General features: G+C 40.1%; 1 protein-coding gene across 1 annotated transcript; it reads left to right on the top strand.

Annotated features, from left to right (window-relative positions):
- Nucleotides 1–701: 701 nt before the first annotated feature.
- Nucleotides 702–1,639, top strand: LOC110575832 (olfactory receptor 9I1-like). Its single transcript, XM_021684860.2, is given in 2 exon segments — nucleotides 702–942; nucleotides 945–1,639. Coding segments are annotated over 2 exon segments (936 nt in total).
- The last annotated feature ends 15,450 nt before the right edge of the window (nucleotides 1,640–17,089 follow it).

Genomic DNA, 17,089 nt, shown 5'->3' with positions numbered 1-17,089 from the left:
AAAACCAACCACAATGAAAGATAGAGTTGATATTGGGATGCCAGGGGACTGTGGACTTGGAGATAAAAAGATTCCAAAATGTACACGAACCTAGAGCATGTTACTCTGTTATTGCAGAATTTAGAAAAAATAATTCTAAGTGTGTGAGTCAGACCATGTGCTAGGAATGGTACATCTCCTACGTTCTTCACAATAGTACCGTGACTTTGGAGTTGAAATTCCTCTTACACCAACAAGGAGACTGGGGTTCAGAAAGATGAATTAACTTGTCCGAGGTCTCAAGGTATTTGAACCTAGGTCTGTTTCAAAGCCTATGTACTTAATACTATACCAGTAGGGTTTCTCCATCGAAAGGGTGTTTTCTGGCTCTGTAGTGAGGCTGATGAAGGTTTCCAATTTGGCACCTATCAGAAGTTTGGAAATGCCTAAGGAAGAGAGTTCTAGATCCAGCTTTGCCTCTTTGCTATGAAATCATGAACTAGTCACTTCACCTCTTTGACCTTAATATGCTTCTCCCAAGAATGGGATTAACAATATATGCTCCGAAGGATTTCCAAAAGATCAAATGAAACAAAGTTTGTAAAAAATGTAAAGTGCTTGACAAATTTACAAGATTATTATCATTGCTGAGAATGATCAATCACCTTAATTGCTCTTTAATGAGATTTTATTTTTTTATTTCAGTGCACAACTTAGGATTCATGGCGGAGAATGGCACCGTGGTGAGAGAATTCATTCTGCTGGGGTTCCAGCTGCCGGCGGAGTTGCAGATGGGCCTCTTCTTTGTGTTTCTGGTCCTTTATTTCATTACCATGGTGGGCAACCTGGGCATGATTGTGTTGATTCAGAGAGACCCTCGTCTCCAAACCCCCATGTACTTCTTCCTCCGCCATCTCTCCTTCCTGGACGTTTGCTACTCCTCTGTCATTGTCCCTCAGTCGCTTGAACCTTGGGTACCAATAAGATGGCCACCACTTATGAGCGCTGTGCCACTCAGTTCTTCTTCACCCTCTGTGCTAGCACCGAATGTTTCCTTTTGGCTGTGATGGCCTATGACCGCTCTGTGGCCGTGTGTAACCCCCTCCTCTATGTCCCTGCCATGACACCACAGACCTGCCTGGGGCTGGTGGCTGGGGCCTATGCTGGTGCCATGGTCAATGCTGTGATCCGCACTGGGTGTACTTTCTCGATCTCCTTCTGTAAGTCCAACCACGTGGACTTCTTCTTTTGTGACCTCCCACCCCTGCTGAAGCTTGCCTGTAGTGACACCAAGTTACGGGAATGGGTCATCTACCTCTTAGCTTTCTTGGTCATTACAACCAGCATTTCAGTGATTCTGATATCCTACTTTTTCATCATTCAGGCTATCCTGAAGATTCGTACAGCAGGTGGCAAAGCCAAGACTTTCTCCACCTGTGCTTCTCACATGATCGCAGTGGCTCTTTTCTTTGGGACACTCATATTCATATACCTGAAAGGTAACATGAGCAAATCCCTTGGGGAAGACAAGATTGTGTCAGTATTTTACACTGTGGTCATCCCTATGCGGAACCCAATGATCTATAGCTTGAGAAACAAGGAAGTGAAGGAGGCTCTGAAGAAAGCTCTCAATGGGATGAAGGTTTCCCAAGTAGACTAAGACTTGAACTCCATCAATTTAGAAGTTCCTGCAAATCATCCTTCGTGTTTGCCTTCTCTCCTTAGCACATGAACCAGATTTCATAATTACAAAGACATATTGAAGCAAAAAAAGTATATAGCTTTGGGTTCCAGCAATTTCTTTATTAACTCTATGTCCTTCAGCCAGAAATTCTCTGCCCCAGTTTTCACATCAGTAAAAATTTCTGCCTTGCTATGATTAAAGCCAGGATCAAGAGAGATGGAATGCCAAAGGGCTTTATAAATAATAACATGCTATAAAATGTAAAATTGACTTTCTTACCTGTCCTGGGTATTGTTGAGTGTTTTCTCAGCTACTTGAATTCAAAAAAGTTCAAGCTACTAAGCTAACTTTTACATTTGAATAATTACAAAACAAAAGCTTCTTGTTTACAGAGTGAGGACAGTTACACTCCTTGGTTGTGGGTAGTAGGGTGGAAATCAGCCTTGACCAAAGAAACCTTTTCTCAACATTCAGTTATATCCAAGTTAGGTGTTTGTCATAGAAAATACAAGTAGCTAAAGAGAGGAAGGAAAAATAGAGGGGAAAGGAGATGTAAACTGGGAAATGTTCACCTAGAATACATTAGCCTACTTCCCAAAAGAGCATGGAGGACCAAGACACTGGGGAATAAAAGAAAGATGTAGTGATTTACATTAATTATTGGAAATAATTTGATCTGATATAGAGCTGAACTGAGTCCCACATATAACTTTCTGGGATATTTCTTGATCACCAAAGGTCAGAAGCTCTATTTTATTTCTGAAAGATTTTTCAAGGACCATCTCAAGCTGTTTTCTATTCACCAATCATGAAAACCACTACCTACTTCCATCTCCTGTAGGACATTTACTTTATGGTAAGAAGACAGATAACTATGAATCTGACTGCCCCCTTTTAATGATCTCATATCTGCTGGAAATATTACTTGGAAAATGTCTCCATTGTGATTCCACAATCTTTGTCATCAATTCAGCAAATATTTACTGTCTACTATGTATCAGACATAATCCTAGGCTCAGGAATATAGAAATAAATAAGATAGACATGGTTCCTCCTTCATGGGGATTAGAACTTGGGGCATAGGCAGATATAAACCATGGCAGTTAATGGATTTTTTTCATATGGTTTTGGAAAGTGGGAAAAAGCAGGACAGGGTATTGTTACACTGTATAGTAGGGTTCTGACCTGGTCTGGTGTGGTCAGAAGAGGCTTCCCTGAGGAACTAACATTTATGCAGAAGCTTAAAGAGTAAGTATATCATAGTCATGGGGGAAGCTGAGGGAAGCCAGAATGGCTGCAGCATAAGGAGAGGAGCTGAGTGTGAGGGGAAGTTGGAAAACTCAGGAGCAACTAGGTCACAGAGAGCCTTGCGGGCTCCCTTAGGGACTTGTGGGCTTTACTCTAAGAGTGAGGCATGAAATGATCAGACCTAAATTTGAAAAAATCTCTTTGGCTGCAGTGTGATGGGTGGGAATGGAGACTCATGGCCTGTGGTGGTGGAGATGGAAGGACGCATCCTCATTTCATTTAAGAAGCAACAAATGGTGCATCCGGACATGGGGTTTGATTTTCACACAAGACTGTATGCTTCCTTCTAAAATACGTATCAGGTCAGAGAAAGCTCACAGGTGTGTGACCATGATGTTGGTATAGGACTGATTCTTAGCAAAATGGTGAAATTGGGGAAATATACTTTTGGAGGCATCTGCTTTTTCATTGGTCTACCTTTCCTTCCCTGCCTGTGACCTCCCTCAGATATACATCAAAATGGCCATCAACTTCTCCCTCTCAAGAGGGCAACACATTTTCATTAACTCCCACGGTATGCCAGGTTATGTCAACAGGCTGAAGAAATCAGCCTTTGCAGGGCTTCTTACACACTCTAAGTCAGGAAAAGCTTTCAACTTAAAAAATATATAAATGGGGAAAATGCTAGAGAGTGAGGGTGCTATTTTGGTAGTGGTGGGAGCTGCCAACATTCCTTCCAACTTATACTTGGTGAGTGGCAACAAACTGCCCATAAGTGAATGACCTTTGATACATGTACAGTATTTGATGTAAATACGGTTGCTTCAGGGATGCACCAAGTGGATGCAAATAAAATGAGGTTTTAGTGTGTTTTAGGAGATCACTTTCTGATTAATGTGAGAAGGCACTGGAAGAAATGGCATTTATGGTGAATTTCCACTTGCATATATTAATAAATATAGTAAGTGAAAACATTTATTAATTACCTAATGTGTGTCAGGCTCTGTGCCAAGAGTTTTTACGTATCTCATAGATAAGTCTCATTCTTTTTATTTTTTATTTTTATTTTATTTAATTATTATTATTTTTTAAAATTTATTTGACACAGAGAGAGAGACAGTGAGAGAGGGAACACAAGCAGGGGGAGTAGGAGAGGGAGAAGCAGGCTTCCCGCTGAGCAGGGAGCTCGATGTGGGGCTCGATCCTAGGACCCTGAGATCATGACCTGAGCCGAAGGCAGATGCTTAACCAACTGAGCCACCCAGGTGCCCCTATTTTTTATTTTTATTATTGAAGTATAGTTGACATACACTGTTATATTAGTTTCAGGTATATGACACAGTGATTTGACAATTCTATACATTACTTAGGGCTCACCCATGATAAGCGCAGCCACCATCGGTCATCATGCAACATTATTACAATATTATTGACTACATTCTCTGTGCTGTAATTTCATCTCTGTGACTACTTTATTGTAAAACTGTAAGTTTGTACCTCTTAATCACCTGTATCTATTTTGCCCATCCCCCACCCACCTCCCCTCTGGCAACCACCAATTTGTTCTCTGTATTTGAGTTTGGTTTTTTTTTTTTTTTTTTAAGATTTTATTTATTTATTTGACATAGAGAGACACAGCGAGAGAGGGAACACAAGCAGGGGGAGTGGGAGAGGGAGAAGCAGGCTTCCGGCCGAGCAGGGAGCCCGATGCAGGGCTCGATCCCAGGACCCTGGGACCATGACCTGAGCCAAAGGCAGATGCTTAACGACTGAACCACCTGGGCGTCCCTTTGGGTCTGTTTTTTGTTTTGTTTTTTAGATTCCACATATAAGTGAAGTCATATTAGCATTTGTCTTTCCCTGACCTATTTCACTTAGCATAATGCCCTCTAAGTCCATTCATGTTGTCACAAATGGCAAAATTTCATTGTTTTTTATGGCTGAGTAAAATTCCATTGTGTATATATACCACTTCTTTATCCATTCATCTATTGATGAACACTTGGGTTGCTTCCATATCTTGGCTATTGTAAATATGATGCAATAAACATAAGGGTGCACATATCTTTTTGAATTAGTGTTTTCGTTTTCTTTGGTTAAATATTCAGTGGTGGAATTTTTAGATTGTATGGTATTTCTATTTTTAATTTTTTGAAGAACCTCCAAATTGTTTTCCACAGTGGCTGCACCAATTTGCATTCCCACCAACAGTGCGTGAGGGTTCCTTTTTCTCCACATCCTTGCAACACTTGTTCTTTCTTGTCTTTTTGATTCTAGCTATTCTGACTAGAACAAGTGTGAAGTGTGAGGTGATATCTCGCTGTAGGTTTGGTTTGCATTTCCATGATGATGAGTGATGTCGAGCATATTTTCATGTGTCTGTTGGCCATCTGTATGTCTTCTTTGGAAAAATGTCTATTCAGATTCTCTTCCCATTTTAATCAGATTATTTGTTTTTGTGTGTGTGTATTGAGTTGCATAAATTCTTCATATATTTTGGATATTATTCTCTTATTGGATATATCATTTGCAAGTATCTTCTCCCATTTAGTAGGTTGCCTTTTTGTTTTGTTGATGGTTTCCTTCTCTGTGCAAAAGCTGTTTTTTTGGTGTAGTCCCAATAGTTTATTTTTGCTTTTGTTTCCCTTGCTTGAGGAAACATATCTAGAAAAATGTTTCCATGGCTGGTGTCAAGTAAATTACTGCCTATGTTTTCTTCTAGGAGTTTTATGGTTTCAGGTCTCACATTTAGGTCTTTAATCCATTTTGAATTCATTTTTGTTCATGGTGTAAGAAAGTGGTCCAGCTTCATTCTTTTCATCTGGCTGTCCAGTTTTCCCAATGCCATTTGTTGAAGAGACCATCTTTTCCCCATTGTATATTCTTGCCTCCTTTTTTATAGATTAACTGACTATGTACGTGTAGGGCTTTTTATACTGTTCCATTGATCTATGTGTCTGTTTTTGTGCCACCACCATACTGTTTTGATTACCACAGCTTTGTAATATATCTTGAAATCTAGGTTTGTGATACCTCCAGCTTTGTTCTTCTTTCTCAAGTTTGCTTTGGCTATTTGGGGTCTTTTGTGGTTCCAAACAAATTTTAGTATTATTTGTTCTAGTTCTGCGAAGAATGCTATTGATATTTTGATAGGGATTGCATTAAATCTGTAGATTGCTTTGGGTAGTGTGGATGTTTTAACAATCTTAATTCTTCCAATCCACAGGCATGGTATATCTTTCCATTTGTTTATATTGTCTTCAATCTCTTTCATCAATGTCTTAAAATTTTCAGAGCATAGGTCTTTCACCTCCTTGGCCAAATTTATTCTTAGGCATTTTATTATTTTTGTTGCAATTATAAATGGGATTGTTTTCTTAATTTCTCTTTATGCTACTTCATTATTAGTGTATAGAAGCACAACAGATTTCTGTATATTGTATTATTCGGTATATTAATTTTGTATCCTGCAACTTTACCGAATTTATTTATTAGTTCTATTTTTTTTTTTTTGAGTCTTCGGGCTTTCTCATACAGTATCATGTCATTTGCAAATAGTGACAGTGTAACTTCTTCCTTACTGATTTGTATGCCTTTTATTTCTTTTTCTTCTCTGGGCTAGGACTTCCAGTACTATGTTGAATAAAAGTAGCAAGAGTGGACATCCTTGTCTTGTTCTTGATAGGTCTCATTTTGAAAATAGACTCTACACATAATCTTTTAGGAACTAGAATCCTCTGAAGGTTGATTTTATGTATCAATTTTGACTGGGTCACAGGGTGCCCAGATATTTGGCTAAACATTATTTCTGGTGGATCTGTGAGGATGTTTCCAGAAGATATTTGCATTTGAATCAGTGAATCCTATAAAGCAAGTTGCCCTCCCCCAAATGGGTCGGCATCATCCAATTCATTGAAGGCTTGAATGGAACAGTAGACAGAGGAAGGGAGAATTCATTCCCACTTTTCTGCCTGACTGCTTGAGCTGGGACAGCAGTTTACTTCTGTACTTGAACTGGGATTCACACTGTTGGCTTCCCTGGTTCTCAGGCTTCAGACTGAATCACACCCATGCTCTTCTGGGTCTGCTGGATTGTTTTAGCTTCCATATGAAGATCTGCATGAGCCAATTACTTGTCATAAATCTTCTATGTCATAAGCAGATCACCTCCAAAAGTTTCCTATCACCCTCTTTATTATTATTATTTTGTGATAAGAATATTTAACATAGGGTCAACCCTCTTAACAAATTTTAAATATACAGTATAGATGTAGTGATAGTTTCACCATCATAAACCACCATGAAGTGGCTTAAGAAAAATCTCTCTCTCTCTTTCTCTCTCTCTCTCTCTCTCTCTCTCTATGCACATACATATATCCTGTTGGTTCTGTATCTCTAGAGAACCCTGAGTAATAAAATCCAGTTGGTAATATGGGAGACTTTTTTTTTTTATTCCTTTCAGCTTCTAAGTGTGTATTTTTTTTAGGCACTGGGTTTTGGAATAAGTTTTCAGCTGTTAGACTTTGGTCTCAATCTACCAAAAATGATATTAAAAAGATGAAGAAAGCAGACCTCCAGACTCTGAATGGATCCATTTAACTCACTACATCAAGAGACCAAAGTGCTATATTCATCTCATCACTTAGTATCTCAAAAAGTGGTGTCACCAAGATGGCAGTGTAGGAGACACCACAAAAACCAATAATTAGGCAACTATCTATGAACAAAACAGCCCTGGGAGAACTCATGAATACATTTGAGAAACTTCAACCACACAGTGGAGCAACAACAACAACAAAATCTGAGAATAGTCCCACAAATAAGGAAAGAAAAACAGCTTCATTTTGCCTGCATCATTCCATCTCCCATGCTGTCACCACTCAGTGCCAAGAGGGAGTTCACAACCTAGAAAGAGTTCCCCTCCTTGGAGTGAATGACCAGTGTCTTCAGCCTTTCAGGGCAAGGCACAAAGGACTCACTTGGTTTTACCTACCCAGAGATGGCTATGAACCAGCATCAGCTACACAGTGAAAGTGACCATAGTTCCCAGTGACCTGTTCTGCAGAGGAATCCAGAAGCTTTGACCACTGAAGAAACCAACAACCAGAATAGTCATAGACCCCATCCAGAGTTCACTGGTTTTCACCCAATGGGCTTTTGTGTTTGCACTTGCCAGCCACCCAAGTCCCTCCCACTTCTTTGCCCCTGCCCCCTCTGTACCAGCAGCCAGCCCAGGTCTCTGTGGCTGCTTGAGTGCAAAATTCCAGCTTAGACCCCTGCAGCTGACCCCCACTGCCATGTGTGCAGTCAAGGTTAGCCCCTCCATCTGTGTACTTACATGCTTACAGCCTGACTCTTGTCACCAGCCTTCACTACTGTGCACATGCCCGTGAAGAGACTCTGTAGCCCCAAGGGTGTATGATGACAGGCAGGGCCTTTTGAAGCAAAGGCAAAAAGCAAAAATCAACAAGTGAGCCTATATCAGACTAAAAAGCTTCTGCACAGCAAAAGAAATGATCAGCAAAATGAGAAGGTAACCTATGAATGGGAGAAACTACTGACAAATCATGTGTCTGATTAGGGGTTAGTATCCAAAATATATGAAGATCTCATACAACTCGATAGCAATAAAACAAACAATCCAATTAAAAATGGGTAGAGGGGGGCGCCTGGGTGGCTCAGATGGTTAAGCCTCTGCCTTCGGCTCAGGTCATGATCCCAGAGTCCTGGGATTGAGCCCCGCATCGGGCTCCCTGCTCTGCGGGAAGCCTGCTTCTCCCCCTCCTTCCTGCTCGAGCTCTCTCTCACTATCTCTGTCTCTCTCAAATAAAGAAATAAAATATTAAAAAAAAAATGGGTAGAGGACCTGAATAGGTGTTTTCCCAAAGAAAACATACAAACGGACAACAGGTACATGAAAACAGGTACATAGTGATGCTCAGTGTCGCTAACCATAAGGGAAATGAGAATCAAAACCACAATGAGAGACTGCCTCACACTTGTTAGAGTGGCTACTCTCAAGAAGGCAAGAGATAACCAACACTGGTAAGGATGTGGAGAAAAGGGAATCCTTGTGCACTGTTGGTGGGAATGTAAATTGGTACGACCGCAAGGGAAAACGGTAGGGAGGTTCCTCAAAAGATTAAAAATAGAACTACCATGTGAACCAGCAATTCCACTTCTGGGTATTTTATCCAAAGAAAATGAAATTGGGATACTTAAGAGATAGCCACATTCCCATGTTTATTGCAGCATTATTCACAATAGCCCAAACATGGAAACAACCTAAGTGTCTATGGACAGGTGGATGGATAAAAAAAATGTGGCGCACACACATGGGAATATTATTATGTCATAAAAAAGGAAAAAAATCTCACTTTTTGTAACCACATAGATGGACCTAGAAGGTATTATGCTAAGTGAAATAAATCAGACAGAGAAAGACAAATGCTGTACGACCTCACTTTTATGTGGAATCTAAAAAGTCAAACTCATGGAAACAGAGAGTAAATTGATGGTTATCAGAGGCTGGGGGTTGGGAAAATGGGAAGATGTTGGTCAAAGGGTACAAACTTTCCAATATAAGTTGAGTAAGTTTGGAATCCAATGAACAGCCTGGTGACTATAGTTAACAGTACTATATCGTATGCATGAAAGTTGCTATGAGAGTAAATCTTAAATGTTCGCACCATAAAAACAATAACAATAACAAAATGGTAATGATGTGAGGTGAAGGATGTGTTAACCAACATCATTGTGGTGAACACTTGACCGCACATATGTGCATGAAATCATCACATTGCACACCTTAAACCTACACAGTATTATATGTCAATTATATCTCAATAAAACTGGGAGAGACAATACCAATATTTTAATTGTGATTTCCATTTTCATATATATTAATTTAAAATGTAGATCCGAAGCCAAATTAACTATATTAGCACAAAAGGGTGTGGGTGTAGGGTAGAATTGTGGAGTATAACCCACATAGCACACAATCTTGGTCCTTCCGTTTGAGTGTACATTTATATATTTACTTTTGCGTGTGGGTGTGGGTGTCATCCGGGAGAGTGGTAGCGCTTCAGCTAGGATCAACAACAACCACAAAAACATTCTTTTTTTTTTTTTGTCATGGAGATCAATAGAGGACAGATAAAATACTTCTCATATTTCTTTCTCTGTCCCCTTCCTCACATCTTACTGGTTTAACCTTCAAGGAAGGGAAAGTGCGTTCATCACAGCGATGTGCACGTGACCACAAGAACAGAGTAGCACAAGCCCCAACATCGTCACCCACCATGGGTCTCCCATACCTTTTTGGCAGCAACAGGGGTAGAGGGCAAAAATAGGATGAGGCATTTTGGCTAAAATATTTTCTTGGTAATGGAGTTCAAAGAAGGTAAGACAACCCTAGGCTCTGAATCTCGTTTTGCCTGAGGCTGAATTCAAACCTCAAAGAATATTTTCTCCTGAACCTTACTTAGATATAGAGTGAGGAGGATAAATCACCTGAGCAATTGGGTAAAGCTGATAGAAGTTGAAAGGAAAGTAGCCTGCCTGCTTCCCTGGGGTGCATCTGCTGGATTGTTCATGGAGACCAAGATGCTTCATGGACACTGTATGCTTCATCCTTTGAATCCTATTGAGAAAGATGGTCTCAGCTGTTTGCACTCATCTCTTCTTCAAAAACCATGAACTATTCTGGAAATTGTGGAAAAGAACGTTGTGTCTTTTTCTTTTTCTCAACTTATCTTTATCCTTATTTAAAGCAAAATAGTGCAAAGACAAAAAAAAAAAGACATCAACAGCAATAACAAAAAGTGCATTTTTTTCTTGTAATAGGATGAATATCTGAACTCTTTCTAATTCAAACCTTTTAGGAAATTTGTTTCTTTGGATTAAATTAATTAGTTAATTTTTATTTAAATTCAATTAACCAACATATAGTACCTCCTTAGTTTCAGATATAGAGTTCAGTAATTCATCAGTTGCATGTAACACTCAGTGCTCATCACACCATGTGCCCTCCTTAATGCCCATCAACCAGTTGCCCCATCCCCCCACCGACCTCCCCCCCAGCAACCCTCAGTTTCTTTCCCATAGTTAAGAGTCTCTCATGGTTTGTTTCCCTCTCTGATTTCTTCCTATTCCATTTTTCCCTCCCTTCCCATATGATCCTCAGCACTGTTTCTTATATTCCACATATGAATGAAACCATATGACAATTGTCTCTCACTGATTGACTTATTTCACTCAGCATAATACCATCCAGTTCCATCCACATTGATGTAAATGGTAAGATTTCATCCTTTCTGATGGCTAAGTAATATTCCATTGTATATATATACCACATCTTCATTATCCATTCATCTGTCGATGGACATCTTGGCTCTTTCCAGAGCTTGGCTACTGTAGACATTGCTGCTATAAACATTGGGGTGCAGGTTCCCCTTCTTTTCACTACATTTGTATCTTTGAGGTAAATACCTAGTAGTGCAATTGCTGGGTTGTAGGGTAGCTCTATTTTTAGCTTCTTGAGGAACCTCTATACTTGTTTCCAGAGTGGCTGTACCAGCTTGCGTTCCCACCAACAAAGTAAGAATCCATCAAAATCCTAGGGGAGAACACAGGCAGGAACCTCTTACCTCGGCTGCAGCAAATTCTTATTAGACACGTCTCCAAAGGCAAGGGAAACAAAAGCAAAAATGAACTATTGAGACAGTTTCTTTGGATCTTAAAACCCCCAAAAAGGGTATTGTAAAAATAGCCTGTCTACATCTGTTGCTTTTTTAAAAAAAAATATCTTATTTATTTATTATTTTAGAGAGAGAGTGAGCCAAGGTAAGGGCAGAGGGAGAGGGAGAGAGAACTTCAAGCAGACTCTGCTGAGCATGAAGCCCTATGTGGGGCTCAATCCCATGACCCTGAGATCATGACCTGAGCCGAAATGAAGAGCCGGTCGCTTAACTGAATGAGCCACCAGGTGCCCCCACTTGTTGCTTTGTATTTTCATATAGACATAATCTAAAATAGTTTACTCATTAATTCAATCAATTATTTATTGGGGGGGCTATTGTATGCCAGGCACCGCTCTAGTAGTTAGGAAGTTTTATCCATGAAGGAAATAGGCAAAAAATCTTTGCTTTTGTGGAGTTTATATACTAATGGAGGAGGAGACCATAAACTTTGAATATAATAAATAAGTGAATAATGTAGTAAGTAAAGTGGAATGTTAAAATGTATCAAGTGCTATGGAAAACACTGGAGACATTGATTTTGATAATGTGACTAATTCCCTGTGTCAGAGATACTGGACAGAAAGCTGAGAGGTAATTATTTCCTTTCCAGTATGAATAGAATTTCAAATATACTCATCAAATAACAGCTCCCCATTTCTCCTACCCTCCAGTCCCTGGAAACCACTATTGTATTCTCTGCCATTCTGAGTTTGACTGTGTTAGATACCTCATCATATATGTGGAATCATGCAGTATTTGTCCTTCCACCACTGGCTTATTTCACTCAGCATAAGGTTCTCTAGGTTTATCCATGTTGTTGCAAATGGCAGGACTTCCTTCTTTTTTAAGGCTGAGTAGTATTCTATTGTATGTAGATACCACATTTTCTCTATCCATTCATCTGTTGATAGACATTTACATTGTTTTCATATGTTGGCTGTTGTGAACAATGTTGTTATGAATATTGATGTACAAACATTTGTTCAAGTCATTGTTTAAATTCTCTTGGGTATATACTTAGGAGTGGAATTGCTGGATCATACAGCAAGTCTGTTTAACTTTTTGAGGAACCACTTGCTGTTTTTCACAGTGGCTGTGCTATCTACATTCCCACCAGTAATGCATAAGGGTTTCAATTTTTCCACATCCATGCCAACACTTCTTATTTTCACTTCTGTTTTTCTTTTTTGATGCCCATTCTAATGGGTGTGAAGTGGTATCTCATTGTGGTTTTCATTTGCATGACTCTAATGATTAGTGATGTTGAACATCTTTTGGGCCATTTGTGTATCTTCTTTGGAGAAATGTCCATTCAAGTCCTTTGCTCATTTTAAAATTGGTTGTTGAATTGCACATGTTCTTTATATATTCTAGATACTAATCTCTTATCAGATATATGATTTGCAAATATTTTTGCCCATTCTGAGGGTTGCCTCTTTGCTCTTGATAGTGTCTTTTCATACCTGGAAGTTTTTAATTTGACGAAGTCCAGTTTATTTATTTATTTTTTTTCCTTTGTCCCCTGTCTTCTTGGTGTCACATCCAAAAAGTCATTGCCAAATCCAACATCATGAAGTTCCCCCTGTTTTCTTCTCAGAGTTTGTAGTTTTAGCTCTTATGCTTAGGTCTTTGATTCATCTTGAGTTCATTTTTGTATATGGTGTAAGGTAAGGGTCTAACTTCATTCTTTTGTATGTGGATATTCAGTTTCCCCAACACCAGTTACTAAAAGGAGGCACTCAACTATCATTTGCTGAAATCCTTAATATATGAGAGAACATATGGTATAAAAGTTCATAGGATTGACAGGAAAGGACTCTCAATTCATCTTCAGGTCCACTCTTCTGCCTTCTCATATATCGTTGGCTCCTTTTTATTAATGGGGCAAATTAAGCCAGGAATGGTTAACTGATCCCAGCTATTGCAGCTAAATAGCATCTGTGTTTTTAAGTTGCCATCAAAAGGATGGTACTGCATTGTTCCCTTTCACAGTTTACCTAGGGGAAGAGATGCTCCTCAAGGAGGGAAGACCCAAACCTGCAGGAGAGTGAAAGAGAATTTGAAAAACTGTTTTCAACCCAAAAAACAAATAATCCAGTCAAGAAATGGGCAGAAGACATGAATGGACACTTCTCCAAAGAAGACACACAAATGGCCAACAGACACATGAAAAAATGCTCTATATCACTTGCCATCAGGGAAATACAAATGAAAACCACAATGAGATACCACCTTACACCAGTTAGAATGGCTAGGATGAAAAAGACAAGAAACAACAGGTGTTGATGAGGATGTGGAGAAAGGGGAACCCTCTTACACTGTTGGTGGGAATGCAAGCTGGGGCGGCCACTCTAGAAAACAACATGGAGTTTCCTCAAGAAGTTAGAAATAGAGCTATCCTATGACCCAGCAATTGCACTACTGGGTATACCCCAAAGACACAGATGTAGAGAAAAGAAGAGTCATATGCATCCCAGTGTTCATAGCAGCAATGTCCGCAATAGCCAAACTGTGGAAGGAGCCGAGATGTCCTTCACCAGGTGAATGGATAAAGATGTGTTTCATATATACAATGGAATACTACTCAGACATCAGAATGGATAAATACCTACCATTTACCTCGACATTCACGGAATGGGAGGGTATTATGCTAAGTGAAATAAGTCAATCAGAGAGAGACAATTGTCATATGTTTCATTCATATATGGAATATAGGAAATAGGGCAGAGGACAATAGGAGAAGGGAGGGAAAACTGAATGGGAAGAAATCAGAGAGGGAGATAAACCATGAGAGACTCCTGTCTCTGGGAAACAAACTGAGGGTTGTGGATAAGGAGGTGGGGGGATGGGGTAACTGGGTGGTGGGCATTAAGAAGGGCATGTGATGTGATGAGCACTGGTGTTATATGCAGCTGATGAATTACTGAACTCTACATCTGATACTAATGATGTACTATATGTTGGCTAATTGAATTTAAATAAAAAAAAACTGTTTTCAGCATGAGTATTGCTTTCATGGTACAAATGACATAAGGTAAATCTCTCCTGTTTATGGCTTGCAGGGCTGCACAGACATTAGAGGGCAAGAGTTGGATTAGGGGTGTGAGACAAACACGCTGAGGGAATAGAGATTTAGTGGTATTATTATCTCATGAAAACCACGCGGACAGAACCAGTGTCTGCAGAGAACAGACGCTTCTAGATGAATTAACGGCCAGTTTCTGTTTCTTTACGTGCCGTGGAACCATCCCAGGCATCAACACCACTGGTTCTGATGTGACTCAGTTTCACCAGGATCTCCAGGTATTTATGTGCCTTTTTCTGTTAGAATCATCATCTACAATAGGTGAGGGACTTGGAGTAAAAAGACACCCCTGGACAGTGCAGATTTCCACTTTATCAGGAACCTTGGCAGGGACACTACGGAGTTTACCAGACCATTGTCGAATTTCCTAGGAGAGCTAAGACAATGGAGATGGGCTGTGTGGAAACCCTCTAGGCCAGGAGCACAGCCGTCCGAGTCCCCCAAATTATAGACTGAGTAGAATCCACAGGGTTGGTATGACGGTCCTGGAAGGTACAGGTGTGAGCTAGTTCTGGAAGCCATGATGGGATGGGGGATAGGTTGGATGAAAGAATAAAGAGCAGGAACAATTAAAATTACAGAATCAGAACATTTAAAATGAGCTAATGGCTGAGTTTCCTGCAGAAGGGCCATTTCGATGTGCAGTGAACAATCGTGCCAGCTCGCCTCCACATTGACAGCTCCAGGGAGTATCACTCCTACAACGTCACGGCCAATATTTACTTAGAAAATATCTCGTTATTTTAATTTGTATTTCTTTCATTATTCATGAGGTTCAGAGTTGTCTCATCTGTTTGAATCATCATTGATATTTCTTTTGTAAATTTTTTATGTGCTTTGTCAATTGATTTGTAAGAGTAATTTGCATATTGGGGAAATCAGTCCTTTGCCTGTCATCAGTGTGGCGAATATTTTCCCAAGTTTGTCTTTTGAGTATGGTTATGGTGCTTTTAGCTTCCAAAAATGTTAAAATTTGATGTAGTTAGATTTATCCATTTTTTTTTTCCTTTGTAGCTTTGAGGTTTCCTGTTGTGATTAGAAAGTCCTCTTTAAGATAATCACATTATTCACCCATGTTTTCCCCTGGATTTGTTAAAATTTCATTTTCTTTTTATGACTCAATTCTTGGAATCATCTGGAATTTCTTTTGCCTCACATCACAGTGTAAGTTTACGTGTCTTCGGGAGACTGCAGAGCAACGCCGGCTCCCCAGTGGAATGTGAGCTTCAGGAAGGCAGGCACTGATCTTCCGCTGTTGGCCAATGTGGTGCCAGGGCCCGGCACAGCGCCCGCACCTGGTTAAGTGTTTTAGTAAACACTCCTTTCATTAGCGCATGAAAGGAATTCTCGAAGATAATCTGAATCTAATAAGAGGAAAACCCTCATCTCTGGATTTTACACTTCCAAGAGAATAAAAACAGTGGATCACGGTCAGAAAATAAAAACCTAGCTGGCGAAGGAGCTAGAAACCAAGTCAGACTGGGAACCAGGGATGCTTACTTTGGAGAAAACTCACTGGGGAACTCTTCCTTTGTCTAGTGTTGAGGAGATGGGCTAGGGTCAGTGGTGGGTGCTTTGGCTTCGAGAGTTTAGGGAGGGGTTCTGGAATGAACTGTTCAGAGAGGGAGTGGGTTGTGTTTGCAGGTGATGAGCTCCTTTTTCCCTAAGGGTGCTCAAGCAGACACTTGCAGGATTCTTGGGGATTGTCTTAGAAGATTCAAAGGTCAAGTGCTAGGCAACTGAGCGCTATGGACTGAAGAGGATTGGGGTGGGGACTTGTGGATGGGAGGGGCCCTGTCCTGTCAAAGGAGCAACCCCCTCTCAGCTCTAACCAAGTGTTACCACGTGTTGTGACAGATTTCTTTTTTCAAGAAATTTGCAATTAAATAATTCAAATGGGAGGTTCCTTAATTTGTAAAATCCTGCATGTAGCAAAGAAAACATATCTGTTGGCTGGATTTCTCTTGCGGCCCACCAGTTTGCAACTCCTGAGATGGTTAGTAGCACAGCTTCTGCACTAGAAGACCTTTCGGAACTTTTCTAACCTTGGCTGACTCCCTGAGCTATAAAAATGTGAAGCATTATTAATAGTGCCACTATATCTCTAGAATATGACTCAGCATCGGAAAAGAGCGGATAGGATGGAGAAAGGATTAGGATTTGATGGAAAGAAGAGGGTCTCTGGAATTAGTCTGTTATGCACGACCTCTCATCATTTCATGGCAATAAATATTAATTGCTGGTAATAATAGAGGGTAAGGAAGTTACGTAAGCAAGTCTGAAGAGGACCGAAAGAGCCAGAAATATTGGAAGTGTCAAGGCAGTGGTGAGAGAGAGAGTAAGAGAGAGAGA

Source organism: Neomonachus schauinslandi, chromosome 11, assembly GCF_002201575.2.
Source record: "Neomonachus schauinslandi chromosome 11, ASM220157v2, whole genome shotgun sequence".
NCBI classification, from domain to species: domain Eukaryota; kingdom Metazoa; phylum Chordata; class Mammalia; order Carnivora; family Phocidae; genus Neomonachus; species Neomonachus schauinslandi.
The sequence above is the reverse complement of the archived record's forward strand: the minus strand, read 5'-3'. Positions and strand labels throughout refer to the sequence as shown.